The sequence below is a fragment of the Fragaria vesca genome, linkage group LG1, assembly GCF_000184155.1.
Source record: "Fragaria vesca subsp. vesca linkage group LG1, FraVesHawaii_1.0, whole genome shotgun sequence".
Classification (NCBI taxonomy): domain Eukaryota; kingdom Viridiplantae; phylum Streptophyta; class Magnoliopsida; order Rosales; family Rosaceae; genus Fragaria; species Fragaria vesca.
The window spans coordinates 3609315-3631920 of record NC_020491.1 but is presented as its reverse complement, the minus strand read 5'-3'; the positions used below and the strand labels follow the sequence as shown (position 1 = coordinate 3631920).

General features: G+C 38.8%; 2 protein-coding genes across 2 annotated transcripts; one reads left to right on the top strand and one right to left on the bottom strand.

Annotated features, from left to right (window-relative positions):
- Nucleotides 1-735: 735 nt before the first annotated feature.
- LOC101305987 (dnaJ homolog subfamily C GRV2-like) lies at nt 736-14661 on the top strand. Its single transcript, XM_004288782.1, has 22 exons — nt 736-1176; nt 2034-2264; nt 2430-2517; nt 2600-2808; nt 3501-3602; nt 3682-3744; nt 3853-6084; nt 6618-6980; nt 7345-7485; nt 7589-7981; nt 8080-8574; nt 8710-8933; nt 9023-9367; nt 10009-10303; nt 10450-10908; nt 10998-11343; nt 11423-11766; nt 11843-12307; nt 12543-12667; nt 13226-13349; nt 13745-13813; nt 14157-14661. Exons 1-22 carry the CDS (start codon nt 736-738, stop codon nt 14358-14360), a joined length of 7758 nt encoding a protein of 2585 aa, XP_004288830.1. The 3' UTR covers nt 14361-14661.
- Nucleotides 14662-16580: 1919 nt separating this feature from the next.
- Nucleotides 16581-20846, bottom strand: LOC101305701 (putative F-box protein At3g29830-like). Its single transcript, XM_004288781.1, has 4 exons — nt 20820-20846; nt 17338-18297; nt 17100-17243; nt 16581-16886 (listed from the first exon to the last, which is right to left on the bottom strand). The coding sequence occupies exons 1-4, from the start codon at nt 20844-20846 to the stop codon at nt 16581-16583; spliced, it is 1437 nt and encodes a 478-aa protein (XP_004288829.1).
- Between the last annotated feature and the right edge of the window lie 1760 nt (nt 20847-22606).

Below are 22606 nucleotides of genomic sequence, written 5' to 3'. Positions count from 1 at the left end.
ATTACAGTTAAGTGACACAACGAAAGTTTCACAGTACATTAATGTATCGATACATTAAGTAAACCAGCTCAATTTTATTTATAATAAATGGTTATGATACAGAATCAGAATTATTTTGGCATTCACGTCAAAGTATCGACATTTTATCTATGTACCAAACCGTTAATAAACTCTCTATGCCAAAATCATCAAAAATAAAATACCGGTATCCGAAAACGGAAAAAATAAAAACACCGGGGACCTGATAATTCCAAAAATTTTACCAGGGTTGAATCACCTGCCACGTCATCGGCGAGAAGTTACCGTCTTCTTGGGTGACTGTAAAATGTTAATAGCTTTACCGGTGAACCGGATGTGGTCTTTGACAGTAGGGTAAAAACTAAAACCTCCCAAAACAGCGAAGCACGACTCAGCTTTCTTCTCCCAGCTGTCTTTCTTTCTCTCCCAAATTCTTCTTCTTCTTCGATCCAAATCCAGATGATCCAACCGCCTCTCAGCTAGGGCTCTCCGATTCCGATCACGAACAGTGGCACATCCCGTAAATATCCGTCAGAGCTGGGGGCGAATCAGTCTCGTTCTCAGGCTCCGGCCTCTCCTTGGCTCTTCTTCCTCCGCCGCAACAATGCGCCTCCCTCTCACACGCTCCGCTACCTCCCGCACGTAGAGTCCGTCTCCCGCCACCGCGTCTCCGATCATCACCACCACCGCGCTCCTCCGCCGCCGCCGCAGTCACGCATGGACCAACAACCTAACGCCTCCGGTCCTTCTTCCTCTTCTCCTTCTTCCCGTTCTGCCCCTGCGGAAGAGCCGGAGTACCTCGCGCGCTACTTAGTCGTGAAACACTCGTGGCGCGGCCGCTACAAGCGGATTCTCTGCCTCTCGAGCGCCGCGATCGTCACCTTGGACCCGTCCACGCTCGCCGTCACGAACTCGTACGACGTGTCGTCGGATTTCGACACCGCCGCGCCGATCATCGGCCGCGACGAGAGCTCCAGTGAGTTCAATTTGAGTGTGAGGACTGACGGCAGAGGGAAGTTTAAGTCGGTGAAGTTCTCGTCGAGGTATAGGGCGAGCATACTGACGGAGCTGCACAGGATAAGGGGCAGTCGGCTGGGGGTAGTTGCGGAATTTCCAGTGCTTCATCTCCGGCGCCGGAATGCCGAGTGGGTTGCTTATGTAAGTTGGACTCCTCTTGCTAGTTACTTCACTGCTGGCACTGGTAAACTTGGTAGTAGTAGAAGATGCAGTAATTAATAATTGGATAGTTTCGAGTAATAATTACAGCTAGTCTTTGCTCAATGGATACAAAACACGTAAGATTGTGAAGTTAGGGATTGGAGCTATAGAGCAAATGGAGTTGTGTGTTTCTTTACTTAACAGTTTTAGTATAGGAATTACGTTGATATGATAGCGAATGGGGTTGCTGGTAGTGGTAGTTATTGCTAGATAAAAGAATAGGTGGAATTGAAAGGGACATACATGTGTTTTAAAGTATAAAACATTGATCATATATGCATATGTACCCATGGAAACCATACATAGGAATACAAACTAGCATTAGGAAACAATTATGAGATGCCGGAAAAGTTTATTAGAATATCTTTGAGGTAAGTGTGGGCACTTGCATTTCATCTTAGAAGTGTTTACATGCTAAATATTTGACAGAAGTATTGCTCTTGATATCATGGAGATATTGTAGCTTTCTTTTTTCTTCCAGATTACTGTTGATTGGGTACAATTTGTTTATTGATCATGAAATCTGGTTTGTTTTCTTTTTTGATTATGTATTATCAAGCATATGTAACCTTTGCAATGGTTTACTTAATGGGAACATGTACCTACTTTGAACAATTTAAAGCCTGGTGAAAAATATAATAAAACTAAGGTGCCAATAGTCTTTTTTGGAGCTTATACATTATTGAATTTATAAACCTGCAAAATCAGTGCTAGTACTGTTTATTTGACTGGTTTATGTTTATTTCACTCTTTGCAACTATGAAAATGAGTATCTTTAACAATTGATTTCTGTGCAGAAACTAAAAATTACTTATGTTGGGGTTGAACTTGTTGATTTAAAATGCGGAGACCTTCGCTGGTGCTTGGATTTTAGAGATTTTGATTCCCATGCCATTATTTCTCTTTCTGACGCTTATGGGAAGAAAGGCATTGAAGGAGGTTTTATTCTTTGTCCTTCATATGGAAGAAAATCAAAAGCTTTTCAAGCTGCTTCTGGAACGACAAATTCTGCCATCATTGCTAATTTGGTATGACTGACTTTGGAATGTTGAATTTATGACTTTGTGACACGTTTATGTAAATGCTCATTTTCTTTGGAGTGATTTTTATGTATGGAAGTGCCATCAGGCCAAAACGCATTGCACTATGCCTATTCAATCAGCACTTATGTTATCATACATTCATTTATGCAGACTAAAACAGCAAAATCTATGGTCGGGTTGTCACTAACTGTGGAAACTTCTCAGTCTCTCACTGTAGCAGAGTATATAAAGCGAAGGGGTAGCAATCTAAACACTTCTTTTTGTTATTGTAAAGTGGTCTATTTTGCTATACATTCATTTAATTCATATGGATAATGCAGCAAAAGAAGCAGTTGGAGCAGCTGAAACTCCATGTGGTGGTTGGTCTGTGACAAGATTGCGCTCTGCTGCTCGTGGGACTCTAAATGTTCCAGGATTGAATTTGAGTGTTGGCCCAAAAGGTGGACTTGGGGAGCATGGTGATGCTGTATCTCGTCAACTGATTCTTACAAAAGTTTCACTGGTTGAAAGACGGCCAGAGAACTATGAAGTAAGCTGATGAACTTACTAAAACATATATCATTGGCTTGTCTTAAGCATGCACCATAGATTACACATTGATCAGGAATCTTGGAATTGGATCATGTTTTGTGATTGTTGTTGTTGCTTGGTTTTTTTTAATTTTTAATTTTTAATTTTTTAAGAAACAGCTTTTTATTAAAACAAAATGGCAAAGTTCAAGGAGGCAGACAAGTAGTCCTCTTTAAATAACAAAAGAGGGCAGCTAGGACTAAAGGCTTAGTAGCTCGTCTTTTAATGCTAAATCTAGTTAAGAATAATGGAAGAAAACTATAATCCTTAAGTTCCTTAGGAGTAGTAGCCTTTAGGATGCTCAGAACTCGACTCTCTCCCACAGTTCTTCCCTCTCCACCCCCATATATTTCAAATAATCTCTTATTTCTTTCCATCCAAACCACCCAAACTACAGCTAACACCCCACAACCCTAAAGACTATGGCCTTTTTTTCCTTTACCAAATGCTGATAGATTTTCTTTGAATCTTGTTTATATTTTATAAATTTAGTTCTGTATGCATGTTTACATGTGTAATGACTTCATCAAAGGAAAAGAGTAAAGTTTAAATCTTTCTTAAAGTCCCTTGTTGGTTTTACTTGTGCATAAATTTGAGTGATGTTTTGTGGAATTTTATCAACTGTTGAGAATAGTCACTAGATGTTTGCAGGCTGTTATCGTTCGACCCTTATCTGCAGTAAATGCCCTTGTTCGATTTACTGAGGAGCCGCAGATGTTTGCAATTGAGTTCAATGATGGATGCCCCATCCATGTGAGCACTCGTTACACTTAACTTTAATTTTTGGCTTCTTTCAGGATCATGCTTCTGATGTTTGTGATGTATCTTGTAGGTATATGCAAGCACCTCTCGTGATAGCTTACTTGCGGCAGTTCGTGATTTGTTGCAAACAGAAGTAGGTAGATCTGTTCTCTTGTTGGTATTGAAAGGGTTTACCCAGCACTTTTTGCCATAACTTTCCACCCTATGCTGTTTGGCTGACATCTGGCTATAACTTGTGCAGAGGCAATGTGCTGTGACTGTGTTACCAAGACTGACGATGCCTGGCCATCGCATTGATCCACCTTGTGGGAGAGTTAATTTTGGAATTCAACGGCCTATTGCAGATATGGAGAGTGCATCCATGCATTTGAAGCACTTAGCAGCAGCTGCGAAAGATGCAGTTGCTGAAGGTGGTTCCATTCCGGGATCAAGAGCTAAGCTCTGGCGAAGAATAAGAGAGTTCAATGCATGTATACCGTATAATGGTGTCCCTCCTAACATAGAAGTGCCTGAGGTGACATTGATGGCTTTAATAACAATGCTTCCAGCTACGCCAAATCTTCCTCCAGAGTCCCCTCCTTTGCCACCCCCTTCCCCTAAAGCAGCTGCAACAGTCATGGGCTTTATTGCTTGTTTACGTAGATTATTAGCTTCAAGAACTGCTGCTTCACATGTCATGTCTTTTCCTGCTGCTGTTGGAAGAATAATGGGCTTACTCCGAAATGGTTCAGAGGGTGTCGCCGCTGAAGCTGCAGGCCTTATTGCAGTTCTTATTGGTGGTGGCCCTGGGGATACAAATATATTGACAGATTCTAAAGGTGAGCAGCATGCCACAATCATGCACACAAAGTCAGTGTTGTTTGCTCAACAAGGTTATGTCATTATACTTGCCAATAGACTGAAACCTATGTCTGTATCACCACTGTTATCAATGGCCGTTGTTGAGGTTCTTGAGGCAATGATATGTGATCCACATGGTGAGACAACACAGTACCCAGTGTTTGTTGAACTATTACGCCAAGTAGCTGGTTTGAAGCGTCGTCTGTTTGCGTTGTTTGGACATCCTGCTGAGAGTGTTCGGGAAACAGTGGCTGTGATTATGCGTACAATTGCTGAAGAAGATGCAATTGCAGCAGAGTCCATGCGTGATGCTGCATTGCGTGATGGTGCTTTGTTGAGACATTTATTGCATGCATTCTTCCTTCCAGCTGGGGAGCGACGTGAAGTTAGTCGACAGCTTGTTGCTCTTTGGGCAGATTCTTATCAACCCGCTCTAGATTTATTGTCTAGAGTTCTGCCACCTGGACTTGTTGCTTATTTGCACACAAAATCTGATGGAGTTCTATCAGAAGATTCTAATCAAGAAGTTTCCTTGACCAGTAGAAGACAGAGACGCTTATTTCAACAGAGGAGAGGTCGTACTGGAAGAGGAGCAACGTCCCAGGAACATTCCTTGCCTTCTGCAAACAATTATGATGTGAATGACCTCATGACACAGACAAGTAGTGATGTCTCAAAAGTGTCTGACAACTATCAAAGATCTGCAATGGATCCAAATTCTGGACAGGCTTCGACCATTCAATCTTCTGGTGCTAAGACTGGTGAAAACTTGACCAGTGAAGTATCTTCTACTGGGGCTCCACAAAGCAATTATACATCTTCTGTGGCTTCAGCTGATGCTCAGTCAACAGGTGGTCATGCTTCATTTGCAGCAAATACTGCAATCTCAACAGATTCTGACTCCAATGTTGCCGGTTCACAGAATTTGGGTCTCCCAGCCCCTGCTCAGGTTGTAGTGGAAAACACTCCTGTGGGATCTGGCAGGCTTCTGTGTAATTGGCCTGAATTCTGGCGAGCATTTAGCCTTGATCATAATCGTGCAGATTTGATCTGGAATGAGCGTACCAGGCAAGAGTTAAGGGAGGCCTTGCAGGCTGAGGTTCATAAGTTAGATGTTGAGAAGGAGCGCACAGAAGATATTGTACCTAGAGGTTCGACAGTAGATATGACTGGCCAAGATAGTGTGCCACAGATATCTTGGAACTACTCTGAGTTCTCTGTCAGATATCCTAGTTTGTCTAAAGAAGTTTGTGTGGGTCAGTATTATCTGCGCTTGCTGCTTGAGAGTGGCAGTGGTGGCAGGGCACAAGAATTTCCACTGCGTGATCCTGTTGCCTTCTTTAGGGCACTCTATCATCGTTTCCTATGCGATGCAGACATTGGGCTTACAGTGGACGGTGCTGTTCCAGATGAAATGGGTGCATCTGATGATTGGTGTGACATGGGAAGACTAGATGGTTTTGGTGGTGGAGGTGGATTTTCAGTCAGGGAGCTTTGTGCAAGAGCAATGACAATTGTATATGAACAGCATTACAAAACAGTAGGTCCCTTTGAAGGTACTGCTCACATTACAGTTCTGTTGGACAGGACAGATGATAGGGCTTTGAGGCACCGCCTTCTATTACTCTTGAAGGTACACAATGTTTTATTATCTTGACATAAGGCTCGTTGATGGTACTTTATTCTTCTTTTATGGGAGCCGGTCATATGGAGCACATCTATTTGTTAGACTTTTGCGGTCCTTCTAATCATCATTTGCGTCTTTGCATTGTGTACCCAAGAATAACATGAAACAATACATGGGTTCTACCTTATTTTTGGCTTAAACATGTATTTTATTTTTATATGCTCAGCATTTTACTATTCTTAGTGCACCCATGTGACTAACTGCTTTAGAATTTACTGGAAAGCCTCTACATTCACAATTTGTTTTTTTTGTTTTTTTTCACTTTTGAAAAAAATATGAAGTTCCTTTTAGTACACATCAACACAAGAAATTCTGCCACCATATAGTATTGTTTTATATGTTCACCTTTAAGCTGACTGATAGAGCCTTATTGTAATGTAATAGTTGAGTGTTTCATTAAATGAAGCGATACTTAGTTTTATCTTAAGCTGACAATGGCCTTTCAATCTTAACTTATGTACATTTTACCGTTTGTGAAGGCGTTAATGAAGGTGTTATCAAACGTGGAGGCTTGTGTCTTGGTTGGAGGATGTGTGCTAGGTGTTGACATGCTGACAGCTGTTCATGAAGCTTCTGAAAGGACAGCTATTCCTTTGCAATCCAATTTGATTGCTGCTACTGCCTTCATGGAACCACTCAAGGAATGGATGTTTTTTGACAAGGAAGGAGCACAGGTCGGTCCTGTTGAAAAGGACGCCATAAGAAGATTTTGGTCCAAGAAGGCAATTGATTGGACAACAAAGTGCTGGGCTTCTGGGATGCTAGACTGGAAGAGACTACGTGATATTCGTGAACTTCGTTGGGCGCTAGCTGTTCGAGTTCCTGTTCTAACGCCAGCTCAGGTCAGTTATAACATACATGGAACTTAAATCTCATCTACTATGAATTTCATTTTTCATTTGCTGTGGTTTTTCTCTGCAGATGGTGTTGAATAATTAGACATTGTGAAAATTTTGGAAATATGGCTATTATATGAATATGTAAATGTCCAGTTTCTTGACTCGTAGTTGAGTTGAAAGATTTTCATTGATTCTATCAGCCCATTTATATTTGAATTTTAGATCAGTTTGATTGAAAGAACATACAGTGTTATCGGCATATGCTTTCTAATTTCGGGTGACTTGATTCCTTTTTGCTTTGGAAGAACTCTTTTATTCTCGTCTTTTCTCTTTTCATTCTTTTTCTTGACTTCGCTCTTGTATCCAGGTCGGGGAGGCGGCATTGTCCATATTGCACAGCATGGTATCTGCACATTCTGATTTAGACGATGCTGGAGAAATAGTTACCCCAACTCCTAGAGTAAAAAGGATATTGTCAAGTCCGCGTTGTCTTCCGCATATTGCTCAGGTGATTCTAGCTTGTTCGTTTTCGATTTGCTTATGTTGGTGTTTTGAAGAAGAATGCTAGATAGATTATTTGATATCACTCTTTATCATCCAACTTAATATAGGCCATGCTTTCTGGTGAACCAAGTATTGTAGAGAGTGCTGCTGCATTACTGAAGGCTGTTGTTACCAGAAATCCCATGGCCATGATTCGTCTATACAGTACAGGCGCATTTTATTTTTCCCTGGCATATCCGGGATCAAATCTCCTTTCAATTGCCCAACTTTTTTCAGTGACTCATGTTCACCAAGCATTTCATGGTGGTGAAGATGCTGCAGTTTCCTCTTCCTTACCTCTGGCAAAACGCAGTGTATTGGGTGGGCTTCTCCCTGAATCTTTGCTGTATGTATTAGAGCGTAGTGGTCCAGGTGCATTTGCAGCTGCAATGGTATCTGATTCCGATACCCCAGAGATTATATGGACTCACAAAATGCGAGCAGAAAATCTGATACGTCAGGTAATTGAAACATTCCAAGCGGCAAATCTCATGTGTTTTGTTTGCTTAATATACCTGAAGAGGATATTAATAAACTCAAACTCTTTTCTTTCCACCAGGTTTTGCAGCATCTTGGTGACTTTCCCCAGAAATTGTCACAGCACTGCCATTGTCTGTATGAGTATGCTCCTATGCCGCCAGTGACATACCCAGAGTTAAGAGATGAAATGTGGTGTCACCGTTATTACCTCCGGAACTTATGTGATGAGATTAGATTTCCAAATTGGCCAATTGTTGAACATGTTGAGTTTCTACAATCCTTACTGGTAATGTGGCGTGAGGAGCTTACAAGAAGACCGATGGACCTATCTGAGGAAGAAGCTTGTAAAATATTAGAGATTTCCTTGGAAGATGTGTCAAATGACGATGCCAATATCAAGAACTCTATTGAGATGGGTGAGGATACTTCTAGCATAAGCAAGCAGATTGAGAATATAGATGAAGAAAAGCTAAAGCGACAATATAGGAAACTTGCCATGAGATACCATCCAGACAAAAATCCTGAAGGAAGGGATAAGTTTCTTGCTGTGCAGAAAGCTTACGAGCGCTTGCAGGTAAACATCTGCCTACAGAACTATTTTTTTGGTATTCGTCTATATTAGCGTACTTAAAACTATAGTTATACAGAAGTCTAAAATGTTTTCATCTATCTGTTTTGAGTTTGCTAAGAATGCTGACAATGTTTGTAGGCCACTATGCAAGGCTTGCAAGGCCCTCAAGCTTGGCGGTTGTTGCTTTTATTGAAAGGGCAATGCATCTTGTACAGAAGATATGGAGATATATTGGAACCATTTAAATATGCTGGTTATCCAATGTTGCTCAATGCAGTTACTGTGGACAAGGATGATAACAATTTTCTCTCCTTGGAGAGAGCACCTCTCCTTGTTGCAGCATCAGAGCTTATTTGGCTGACGTAAGTACCCCTTGTTCCCGATTTCCCTTATTGGAATTGAATTATTTGATAAATAGTGGTGATATAAATTCTTTTCTAAAAATGTTTAGGTGTGCATCTTCTTCATTGAATGGTGAAGAGCTTGTGAGGGATGGTGGCATACAACTTCTTGCAAATCTCCTTTCCCGTTGCATGTGTGTAGTTCAGCCAACTACTTCTGCAAATGAACCGTCCGCCATAATTGTTACTAATGTTATGCGCACCTTCTGTGTTTTGAGTCAATTTGAGAGTGCCTGGGCTGAGATACTTGAATACTCTGGATTAGTTGATGATATTGTGCACTGCACTGAGCTTGAGCTTGTACCTGCTGCTGTAGATGCTGCTCTCCAAACTATTGCCCATGTTTCTGTGTCTACTGAACTACAAGATGCCTTGCTTAAAGCTGGTGTCTTATGGTAAGCCAGCTCATCAACTTAATTAGCGTTTCATTTTTTTATTTTTCCAAGATTGTTCATTGTTTAGATTAATCTATTTGTAGTCTGGCCTCTACACTAATAATTCTGTTCCATTATATATCTAAAGATTTCGAAAAAAAAAGACGTAAATATATAACTGGAAAGAAGACTTTATCCATATCCTAGATAAAGATCCAACGATTAAGGCAATGATATGCCTGGTTAAAGTGGCCATAGAGATGACTATCTCATGGCTAGAGAATTGTTCGAAATATAATTTTCAACCAGTTAACTGTTGCCTCAACAAATGGAATATAGGTTTATGCTAGTGGTGGATTGAAACTAGTTGTAATATTTCTTTACAACAACCCCACTCCCAACATCAGGCTTTAGCTGAGGATCATTTGTCCATGTTCATTAGAACAAAGTTTAGCCTCACACTTGTTTTGATCGTGGACCTTCCAACAATTCAAAGCCCTCAACATGATTAAGGACTTCTAATGTTCATACAGCAGAGTACATAGGCTTGATTTCTTGGTGCCAATGTAAATGGTGCTTGTTTGTTAGTGATTCTTGAACTTGATTGCGATAGTCTGTTGATTTATCAATGATTGTTAACTTCTGTTAATGGATTGTGCTAGGTACCTTTTGCCAGTGCTGCTTCAGTATGACTCTACTGCAGATGAATCTGATACAACAGAATCACATGGTGTTGGTGCTAGTGTACAGATTGCAAAAAATATGCATGCTGTACGTGCATCGCAGGCGCTGTCAAGGCTTAGTGGTTTGTGTAGTAATGAGAGTTCAACACCATATAATCAGAATGCAGCTGATGCCCTTAGAGCTTTGTTGACTCCAAAACTTGCAAGTATGTTAAAAGATCAAGCTCCTAAGGACCTACTGTCGAAATTAAACAATAACTTGGAGTCCCCAGAGGTACTACTTTTTTGTTGTTGATGTTCTGCCTTTATTTTAAATAAACAGTAATATGGTCACGGTATGCTATGGTGCTATGTAGCTCTTCTGGTTTTGTTTTAGTGTTATATGCTTAAGGTTGATTTTAAAAATCTTTCTGTCTGTAGATTATCTGGAACTCTTCTACCCGAGCAGAACTACTGAAGTTTGTGGATGAGCAACGTGCAAGTCAGGGTCCAGACGGCTCATATGACCTGAAAGATTCGCATACCTTTGTGTACAAGGCATTGTCAAAAGAACTCTATGTTGGCAATGTTTACTTGAGGGTGTATAACGATCAGCCGGATTTTGAAATCAGTGAACAAGAGGCTTTCTGTGTTGCCTTAATTGATTTTATATCATATCTAGTACACAATCAATGTGCTCTAGACTCGGAAGTTCAGAATGAGCAAAAGCAGGATGGCTCATCCCTTGAAACATCTGAGCATCCTAGTGATATAGCTATTGGATCAGTGGATGAACATAGTCCCCCAGTTGAAGATTTGGCCGTATCCAACAGCAAAGTGGCAGAGACAGAAGAGTTTAAAGTGGTCAAGAACCTCAAGTTTGCATTGAATTCACTGAAGGTATCTTACTCACTTGTCTATGCTGATTCACAAACAGACTATTCAACCCATGTATCTGACCTTATTTTTTGGTGATTTTTTTTTGGTAGAACATACTGACAAGCAGTCCGAATTTGGCATCAATTTTTTCTACTAAAGACAAGCTATTGCCTCTTTTTGAATGCTTCTCTGTGCCTGTTGCATCAGAAAGCAACATACCTCAACTTTGCCTGAGTGTGTTATCACTCTTGACTACATATGCTCCCTGCTTGGAAGCTATGGTTGCAGATGGATCTAGTCTTCTCCTTTTATTGCAAATGCTTCACTCTGCCCCAAGTTGTCGTGAGGGGGTTCTTCATGTTCTATACGCTCTGGCAAGCACACCAGAGTTGGCTTGGGCAGCTGCCAAGCATGGGGGAGTGGTCTACATTCTTGAGCTTCTTTTGCCTTTGCAAGGTATTTGCTTTTCTTTCTTGTTGCTTTAAGGTTGAATTGGAAATATTAAAATTTTGATGATATAAATCATTATTTGCAGAAGAAATTTCCTTGCAGCAAAGAGCAGCTGCAGCCTCTTTGTTGGGAAAGCTTGTTGGGCAGCCAATGCATGGGCCGAGAGTTGCTATAACGCTAGCAAGGTTTCTTCCTGATGGCTTGGTATCAGTTATTAGGGATGGACCTGGTGAAGCTGTTGTAGTTGCCCTTGAACAGACTACTGAGACTCCAGAACTTGTATGGACACCAGCGATGGCCACTTCTCTATCCGCCCAAATTGCAACGATGGCAGCAGATCTATACCAAGAACAAATGAAAGGCCGTGTTGTTGACTGGGACGTACCTGAGCAGGCATCTGGGCAGCAAGAAATGAGAGATGAGCCCCAGGTAGCAGATGATTATGCATATGTACAATTAATCATGTCTTATTGTTTGGAAAACTCACACTTCTAATCGCATGCAGGTTGGTGGAATCTACATTAGGTTATTCTTAAAAGATCCTAAGTTCCCTCTCAGAAATCCGAAGAGGTTCTTGGAAGGACTGCTAGACCAGTATTTGACATCCATTGCCGCCACACATTATGAATCACAAGCAGTCGACCCTGAACTTCCTTTGCTTCTGTCTGCTGCTTTGGTTTCATTACTGCGAGTACATCCTGCCCTTGCAGATCATGTTGGATATCTTGGTTATGTGCCCAAACTTGTGGCTGCTGTGGCTTATGAAGGAAGACGAGAAACAATGGCAACGGGGGAGGTGAACAATGGAAACTATGTAGATAGAGCAGAAGAGTCTGATGATGGATCCACACAGCCTACCCAAACTCCCCAAGAACGTGTGCGCCTCAGTTGTCTGCGTGTTCTACATCAACTGGCAGCTAGCACCATATGCGCTGAAGCTATGGCAGCAACTAGTGTAGGAACACCTCAGGTGCGTAACTTATTTTGTTCCCATGTACATATTCACTTGGGTATCTAATAATTGCATGCACTGATTTAAAAGGTTATTTAAAAAATGAAGTTTTGTATAAACAATTCAGAATTGTATCAATTGGATAGTTATCTTTGGCTTTTTCTTAATGGATTCAAAGTTCTTACCAGAGTTGGTGCGTCATTGGTGTCCTTTATAGTGCTTTTGAGTCATTTTTCAATTTTATGTTACGCAGGTCGTTCCTCTTCTAATGAAAGCTATAGGATGGCAAGGTGGAAGCATACTAGCTCTGGAGACACTAAAGCGTGTTGTTGTTGCTGGAAACCGAGCTAGGGATGCACTAGTTGCACAAGGACTTAAGTAAGTGGAAATAGTTCTTAATGATCATATTTTGGATGCATTGGATACTTTATCTTTCCATGATATGGTTGCATGTTCTGCACCCTACAAACCTGATGATTTTCAATGCCAACCTAAGTGGAAATAGTACTTATTGATTATATTATAGATGCATTGTATATTTTATCTTTCCATGATATGGTTGCATGTTCTGCACCCTACAAACCTGATAACTTTCTAATGCCAACTTAAGCTAACCATGCACAAGCATACACACTTGATGACAATGATATATTTTGTAGGCTAAGCTCAAGTATAGAAGAGTTGATTTAATTGGGGTGTAAGGCACACATACGCGTGTCATTTCTTGTATTAATGAGTTGCATTTTCTGCATCTTACAAACCTGATGACTTTCCAGTTTCCAATGCCAACTTAGGCTAACCATGCACAAGCATAACACCCAAATGACAATGATGTGTTCTGTAGGCTAGGCTCAAATTTGGAAGAGTTGAGTAACTGGTTTCAAGGCAATTGCATGTCTGTCAATTTTTGTATTAATATGAGCTGTAATAATGTAGGGTTGGCCTTGTTGAAGTACTTCTTGGCCTTCTTGATTGGAGAGCTGGGGGAAGGAATGGACTTTGCTCTCAGATGAAGTGGAATGAGTCTGAAGCATCTATTGGCAGAGTGCTAGCAATTGAGGTTAGAACGTTTGCATAAAAGATGCTGTTAATTGTCTTGTTTGTCATTGCCTTCGTACAAATATTTTGTTGTCATTAAGAGATACTATATTTCAATGTACTTCACAGTCTTCACCACTTGGGTATTGCAAAGAATTGGCATTTGAGTTCCTTTCATTGATAATTTGCTCAAAATTGGAGGACACCTTGTCCTAGACAAGTAGAGTGTCTTGATATGATACCAAGCAAGAGAAGACATATGTTATAAATGTTTTGACTGGTTATGTTCATAATGAAATCACAGATAAGAACCCTTTTGTTTTCAGGGTTGAATTAGCATGTTTATATTCTTACTTGAGTTGTCTGACTTTCTTTTTCACTGAGTGTATTTGAATTGTGATTTATCTTTCGATCCAGGTTTTGCATGCATTCGCGACGGAGGGAGCCCACTGTACTAAAGTACGGGACTTGTTGAATTCCTCAGATGTAAGTCTATATGTATATATCTTTCATCAATGCACTTTAAAACACAATCACCTTGCCTATTGACCTGAATTGGATGGGTTATGTGTGGTTTTGTTACTAAAATTGGATTGATTATTAAACCTGCCCATCTGATAATTATGAATTTGGTAACAACAATTGACGAACTAGTCTGAAATGTTATTCATCTTAGCTATAGTATTGGTTCCTTGAAATGTTAAAAATTCTAAAGATTTTGGGTTGTGAATCATTGGCTACCCGTTTCTTGTATACGGGGTACACTGTTTTTCTGGTGTTTGAAACTGAATCAATATCCTTCCTTCACTGGAAAATGCTCATTCTTCAGGTTTGGAGTGCTTACAAAGATCAGAAACATGATCTTTTCCTTCCTTCAAGTGCTCAATCTGCTGCTGCTGGAGTTGCTGGGCTAATCGAAAGTTCATCATCAAGACTCACTCATGCCATTACAGCTCCTCCACCACAACCTTCTACATCGAGACCTCCTGCTTCAACTATATATGAATCAAATGGAAAACAAGATCAGCTATAATAGTGTTTCCAAGATATACTCAAAGGACTCATACATTTCTGTATAGCACACACTGTATAGTTCTTTCAGTTTTTCCCTGTATACTTAAACTCTACCGAGTGTAGACAACTGGTAGCTTTTGCAATTTTCTCGAAATGTTGAGGGACGGAGAATTATGCCGTTTTTCCCTGTAAAGAGGGAAACCCCACTTGTATATTGAGTCGAGTTAGTTCCTGATTTTCTCTCATTTTCTCTCCAAGTAGTTTGGTGTAATTTACTTTCGATTGTAATCCGCTTGCAGTAATATTCGTTTGTTTTTCTCACTTTTTTGTCACTACCAATTTCTTGGGTTTTGATTTGCATAAAACGTAAGCAAATAGGAGTAACACACTGAGCCTTGTTTGCACTCAACAACACATAAGCATGTCCATCTTATTTGATGGATTCCAAGCACTGCAGAAGTGAAGATACTATGAGCATACAAATTCTATACAGCGATAAGAAAATCAAACAGTTACTTGTGCAGATTTTGTAGAATTAAGTCCTATGTAAGAAAAAACAAACTATGTCTTGGCTGATCGAGATGTTGCGGATGAAATAACTCAAGCGATTTGGATAGGGATTAAGATTTTCTCTGATTAATCTGAAGAGGATCTCATAGAGATGTGTTTTTGATGCATGAACAATAGATCGGCTAGTAGAAAGTGTTTTGTGTTAAGGTTTAATGAGAAATTATAGCAAATTTAACCCAAGATTTGTACTTTGTTTACATATTAAGGAATCGAAATGTATATATCTTGAAAATTGTTACGAAATCGTAACGGAAACTTGAATGATAGGATTATTCAAGAGGATTATAATTCAATTCTTTACGATTGCATGCATATTTTCTTTTACATCGCTTAATTCCTCTTAACATGATGCAATTTCATCCCGTTGATTACCAGCATCTTTCAGCTGAGATGAGTAAAAACAAGGAAAAATAACAAGCTCATATTAAAGAATTAAAGTATGTAGATTGTTTTGTGCGTTTGAGTTCCTTATAAATGTACCTGGAAACAAAAAAGATGGATATCTCCTCTCTTCCCTATAATTCGTACACACAAAATGTCTGGGGCTAGGGCAACTACTGTGCATGTGGTACAGCTCCCAAAATGCTCAGATAAGATAAAGATTAGGGTAATGCAGAGAGTGATCCGAAATATGGTCACATCTAGTGATGAGCTATATGAGATGGATGTAAAAGTCCATCCAAGGCTGCATACCCTCAAAAGGATTAGAGAGAAGTTGGAGATTGCAGCAAATTTGAGAGGTTGGCCTCTGCCAATAAATGACTACACTTTTAGGCATCAACCTCTCAATGACGATGATGCTGATAATGATGGTGTAGAATTGATCGAGGGTGGGGGGAGGACCTTCCAGAAACTAGGGATCAATGATGGTGATGCTATCATGGTGGTACCGGTGCCTTTCAGTTTCAAAGTAAGCATTGCTGGAATGGGCGTGGATGCGATCTTGGTGGAAATTAGGTCATCAGACAAGGAGGTGACTTTAAGACAAGTGTTGCAAAGGCGTCATACTGAAAATCTACCAACGCATTTTCAGTTCTCCTTCGGAGAGATATTGATGGATGATGAAATGCCATTTCATTTGTATGGCCTTCGCAAGGGTGATCGCATAAGAGTGACCCCTCAATCTGCCTCTCAAACTTCTGCTCTTGATCGAACTGGGAACACCCAAGAAGCACAAACAAACTATTAACCTTGAGTTCCATATCATGTGGAACATTTAGCTTGCTAGCTTGGTAGTGCTTACTTTACATCATTTGTCTTTCTATATTTTAATAAAGGCCTTCTGGCCAATCATGTTCATTTTCCTTACTCTTTGTTCAGTTAAAAATAAATAAATAATTATAGATCGAATAATCTTATGGTATTGATTTCTAATTATGGAAGACGATCATCAGCTAAGGTTATATAGTTTGCATTTGGTGAGCAAATACAAATATGGAAAACAAACTTGATGCATGCTTGATAAATTTAGAGTGAAAATTTGTGAATAAGGGAATAACATAAACATATTATTTCTTTTTAGGAAATTGATAACAAAAGTACAAAACTAGCTATATATAAGCAAAAAAAAAAAAAATGAAAACCATATGATATTGAGGCTTGTTTGCACACATTAGTGAGCCTGGTTTGATATAAGGCGCACACAATCTTTATAAAATTCAAGGATAAGCTATAAGCATAAAAATTCTATAGTAGAAGGAACTCTTTCTTTAAGGTGTTCCTTGGCATGCTTTCTTGCCTGCACTTCCTCATCCACCATTGTACTTCCTCTGTCCATTTTGGGGGGCCAAATCCAACGCTGAACAGGATCAATAATAATCTTCTCTAGTGCAACAGCATTCTCTATCAAGTACTTGACATGTTCGACAACACTTTGATAGCCACGATAACCCATAATTTCTACTACCTTGAGGCTATGATGAGAGAATTTGGGAGCTTTGCTTACTGGTGTTTCGACGTATGTTCGGAAGTCCAACTGCAGAAAGGAAAGAAGAACCGAGAGCATGATCAAGGCAGTCCTTGTCAATCCCGTAGGAAATTTAAAGTTCTGCATTCAATTTATACTAGTATATTTCTTCAAAATTGAGCACAATGTATGGCATGCGTGTACATATATATATATATATATATATATATATATATATATATAACATAAGTTTATGCACATATGTAGTATGCATACATGTACCTTCAGTGCAAGTCTCTCGATGTGAGGACAAGCCTTCATGAACGAATACAGATGATAAAGAGCCGAATGGTAATTTGTCTCAACATTTAATTCCAAATGCTTCAGAATTTCCAATACAGGAAAGTCACAATTCGGATTGTAGAGCTGAAAACCATACAAATCGAGTAAATATGTACATAATCAAAAAGAGAGAGAGAGAGAAGAAAACTATCGCAAATACTGCAAAGTACGTACTAACCACTCCCCAAATATCCAGCTTCAGAATCTCCAAATGAGAAAGACAAGATGAAAGTCTGGTGAAGGCAAGTGTTGTATAATCATTATCAAGAGCTCTCTCAGATATATGGACCTCAATCAGCAAGGGAACGTTACTAATAAGGAGCTCTATACAAGCTCCCCTATAGACAAATGAAGCAATATTTGCGTTGCAAATCTCAATGCTTTTGAGGTTAGGACAATTATTTACTGCCAAATACTTCACTGAGATTGACGGACCAACAACTTTTACACAAACCAAGTTTTCTGCAACTGTCACAGTTAATCTCTCAAGAACTGGACAATTAGATAAGAAGTACTCAAGAACTTCATCAGTCATACCAATGTGCTGCAAACGAAGAACTTTGAGGAATTTGAAACCAACATTGTTGTATCGGCATGAGTGTAGTGTTGGAATGTGCTTCGAAGATTCACCTTCTCCACCGAGACCTATTAAGTTTTCGGGAAATGCATAGTTATCTCTGGTACAATAATATTGCTTTACAAAAAACTGCAACTCAAGTACTTGAACTCTCTTTTGCATTGCAAACTCAATCCACTTATCAATGGGATTCGTAAACCTGCTATTTAGAAAGAAGAAAGCCCTGAATCGCTCAATGTTGTGGCCTTCATGCTGTACCAACACACGATCCACCCAATTGACATAATTACGGCTTTTCTCATCTCTTAGATTTTGTTCTAGGGCTTTGAAGCAGCGACAATTATCACCAACAGAAAGGTCGAGATCTTCAAAGTTAAGATTCGTTGTATGCTTCCACACCTTCTCCCATCGCCTAGAAAGAACACTAGTAGCTGCTGCTTCCTTTAGTGACAAAAGAGACACAATACTTACAAGAATTTCGTAGGGCAGATAACTGATTCTGTCAACCAAGTAGTTATGCTTGCCCTCACTTTCCCTTCTCCTTCCCAGATTGCTATAGTCCTTAAAACATCCAAAGAAAAAGTATTAAGAACCAACTAGGGTCTAGGGACAAGAGAGTGGAACTGGGTAATCGAAGATCTATTTAATGTCATGACTCCATTGAAAAATTTCATAAAAATGTCATGAACCCTACCATACAGAATTACAGATACCAAATCTAGTAGGTTGAAGTTTATCCAGCAAGTCTCTTACATGATGCAAACTTTAACCTCTGCTGATGTTGTAAGATTATTCACTAGATCATTCTCAAAAACAAAAAAGATTATTCACTAGATGTTTTACTGCAATAAGAACGGAAAGAATTCGAACATGACAGCGATTCGAAAATCAAACAATTAAATATGCAGATTTTGTAGAATCAAGTCGTATACGAAAATCAAACAATTAAATATGCAGATTTTGTAGAATCAAGTCGTATCACTCCTATGCGGGAAATATAAAGTATGCAGTATCAGAAAAAACAAACCATGTCTTAGGCTGATTGAAAATCACTCTGCGATTTGATTTGGATTAATATTGAAGTTTTCTCTCTTATTATTCTGAAGATGATCTCTCAGATATATGATTCTGATGCATGCAATATAGATCGGCTTGGATAAAGTGTTTTGTAGGAATTCCAACATTAAGGGTAAAATTAAAGAGCACATTGACTCTTTCTATAAATAAATAAAAAAACAGTTGTTATGGTAATCATCCTTTTTCATTACTAATTTACAACGAATATGGTAATCAACATCAAATAAAAACCCTGTAATCAAGTCTACAATTCAATTTCGATTGTAAGTATAGTAACCATCCTCTCATTCAAATATTTATGACAATCATTCAAATGGAAAACAAGATCAGCTATCATACTCAAAGGACTCATACATTTCTGTATAGCACACACTGTACAGTTCTTTCAGTTTTTTCCTTGTATACTTGAACTCTACCTGAGTGAGTGTAGATCGACAACTTGCAGCTTTTTCAATTTTCTCAGAAGAATGTTGAGGGATGAAGAATTATGCTTTTTTCTCTCTAAAGAGGGATTCCTCACTTGTATATTGAGTCGATTGTAATCAGAATGCAGTAATTTTTTTTTTCTTGCTTTTTTTGTGACTACTACTTTCTTCAGTTTCTTGGGTTTTAATTTGCATAAATGTAAGCAAATACGACTATGACGTACCACACCGAGATGTTCTCTAGGAAACCTAACATTTAAAATTTTTTGAGAAAATGTAGCAGATATCTAACCTTGATTGAGCCAGGATTTGTATTGTGTTACATATTAAGGAATCAAAACGTATATATCTTGGAATTGTTACGAAATTGTAACGGAAACTTGAAATGATTATCAATAATAATGGCATTTGAAATGTAGACTCGTTTCTAGGAAATTATCATTATTCAATTCTTTATGCGTGCGTCTATTGTCACCCCACAAACCATTTTGATCACCTCACACGTTGTTAATTTATTGAATGACTAATATACCCTAATGTAAAATTATAGCAATGGACAATAAGTTGTTACAAATTACAAATTCTTTTTTTTAGATAAACATGTACTTCATAAACCTTAACCCAGAATTTATCATATTCGATCTTTCTATGAAGTCTGAAGAAGACATTAGCATTCAACTGAAGATGAGATGAACTGTTTATATATTTTTTTTCTTTGTTGATGTTTCGTCTATCTATTTACTAATTATTTCTCATATCGATTTTATATGTAAATTTTCATGTCTAATCGCTCACTTATATATATTCGAATTTTTTTTTTTTCATTGGCGTCAGAGCTTTTTCCAAGTAGAGTTTATAGACATTATATATCTTGATATCAACTTATACCAATGAGTTGTTAAGTTTGAGAGTTTTTTCTTGTTCTTTAATTGAGATTTATACTTTAATTAATGTGATTTTTATTGTTTAGTTTGTGATTCCACTTACCCAAATGATATGAATCTTACGGTTTTCTTCAATTTCATTTTGTTTTTAGAGTTCAATGGCTATTGGAAGATGATGATATTGTGTGTATTGCAAATCGGTAAATAAAATAAATTAAAAATTAAAAATATATAAGCGGGGTAAGAAGAGGTAAGAAGAGATCGAATGTAGGGTTAACAAAATAAATCTGAAATTGAAAAAAATATATGTAGGGTGAAAAAAAAAATTTAGGGTGAACAAAACAAAAATGGGAAAAGAGTATTTTAAATATTGTAAATGGGTAAACAAAGTAAACTTACAATTAAAAATATATAAATAGGGTGTGAAGAGAACATGGGATGAACAAAATAGTTTGTGGGGTGGCAATAGACGCACCCATTCTTTATCATAAACATTGGGATGAAAGTTTTTTGTATTTTGTATTTAATTTCCGAAAAAATAATTTTTGTGTTTACTTACCAAATTTATTGTAATAAAGAGGATGATAATCATGATTTAAGAGGATAATTAGATTTCCCTACCTCTTAATAATCTGAGGAGGATCTCGCGGCCGGTGATAGATATATTACTACATATATAAGGAAGTTTATAGAAAACCATCCAATCAAGCTCACTTCTATCCATTCGTCATCACTAGTTAGCTCTTCCTCACTACTTTCTCCTCTTACCAAAACACAATGAGTGAAACACCTACTAGGGAAACCCAGTCGGATGTGTCTGGGTCTTCTTCTGGGACGAAGGGAACTACAATTCGTGTAGAGCTCCCCAAATGCACAGAGAAGATCAAGATCAAAGTGATGCAGAAAGTAGTGATGCAAAATATGGTCACTCAGCTATATGAGATGGAAGTTAAAGTCCATCCAATGGACACCCTCAAAAAGATTCGGGAGAAGTTGACGAGGGCCGAAAATTTGAAGGGCTGGCCTCTCCCAGCAAATGGCTACTCGTTTAGGCGTCAACCTCGCACCGAAAACCATGCTGATAACGGTGAAGAATTGATGGAGAGTGGGGGGATGAGGACCTTCAAAAAACTCAAAATTCAAAATGGTGACACTATACTGGTGGTACCATCTAGTTTCCCAGTGTACATAACTGGGGGGATGGGTATAGATGGTATTTTGGTGACCATCCGGCCATTGGAGAAGGTCGGGACTTTGAGGGAGGAGTTGGAAAGACGTCAACCTCAAAATCTCCCAGATTGTTTCAAGTTATCCGTCGCAGATGTGTTGATGGAGGTCGACATGCCTTTACAATTGTATAACTTGCGTCGGGGATCTCGCGTCAGAGTCACTCATGACTCTGATCTTGGACCTACGGAGGGACTAGTAGCAGCAGACCATGTGTTATAAGGAAGAAGTTCCTTATTGATTATTCATGTGGAAGCTTATAAATGGTTTTTGGTTATGTCCACCATTTACTTTTCTCCATGGTCAGTTGAAAAATGAATAAAAAAAATGTTTGTTTGATCGAATTATCAAAATATATTATTGTTATGGTGTCTTTCTACGTAATGAAAACAAAAACAAACAAAAAAAAACAATCACAAGCAGTACCCTGGTTTAAGACTGCTTAATTGAGTGCCTCATCTAATTTCTAATTACCTCGTATCAAAAACAAAAATCTAATTTTAATTTTACATTTAGTATATTTTTTTTTTGGCTGAAAGATGAGTGAGAGAGAAATGACCCCCTAATACTCTTACGTATTAAAAAAGATAAAAAAAGAAACATCAAGAGAAGGGGATTAGACCAAAACCTCTCATAACAAAATAACAACGAAACAAAACTAAGAAAACCGAAATTGGGGAAGACCCATAAGGTCACTACTACAATATGACAAAATAAAAGGAGGAGGTGAATCCCACCAAACCAGCTGTGTTAATGACGTACCGTGATTAGGCAGAGCATCTGCAACCTTATTCCCTTCACAAAAAATATGAGAAGATCGAAAGGTCATCTTCGATATGCAACATAAACAATTAAGCCAACGGACACATAAATGCCAAGGTACAAGCAAAGGAGACCGTAGATAGTCTAACACAAGTGACGAGTCAACCTCTAACCAAATGTGCTTCCAGTCTCGTACCCAAGCAAGCTCAATAGCAACTATAACTGCCATCACCTCTGCTGCTACTGAACTATGAATGTCAATGTTGGAAGAAAAAGCACCAAGAACATGACCTTTAAAGTCACGAAAAACAGCACCAAAACCTCCAACACCCTCTGCATGCTTCTAACCTCCATCCGAATTAATCTTCACCCACCCAATAACTGGAGGGTGCCAACATTTAGTATATCTCATTTACAATGAGATTCTCATATTGTAAATTATCAATGTATCACTTGAGTTCTAGGTACGTTAGTGCGTCAACTCTCTCTCTCTCT

Excerpts from the sequence above, each read along its gene's own strand:
- LOC101305701 (XM_004288781.1), bottom strand. The coding sequence starts at position 20,846 with ATGGATAGAAGTGAGCTTGATTGGATG. Across the intron at positions 18,298-20,819 it reads GAAGTGAGCTTGATTGGATG|GACTATAGCAATCTGGGAAG; the intron begins GTTTTCTATAAA and ends GGATGTTTTAAG. Across the intron at positions 16,887-17,099 it reads TCGAGAGACTTGCACTGAAG|TTGGACTTCCGAACATACGT; the intron begins GTACATGTATGC and ends TCCTTTCTGCAG.
- LOC101305987 (XM_004288782.1), top strand. The coding sequence starts at position 736 with ATGGACCAACAACCTAACGCCTCCGGTCCTTCTTCCTCTTCTCCTTCT. Across the intron at positions 7,982-8,079 it reads CAGAAAATCTGATACGTCAG|GTTTTGCAGCATCTTGGTGA; the intron begins GTAATTGAAACA and ends TCTTTCCACCAG. Across the intron at positions 10,909-10,997 it reads TTGCATTGAATTCACTGAAG|AACATACTGACAAGCAGTCC; the intron begins GTATCTTACTCA and ends TTTTTTTGGTAG.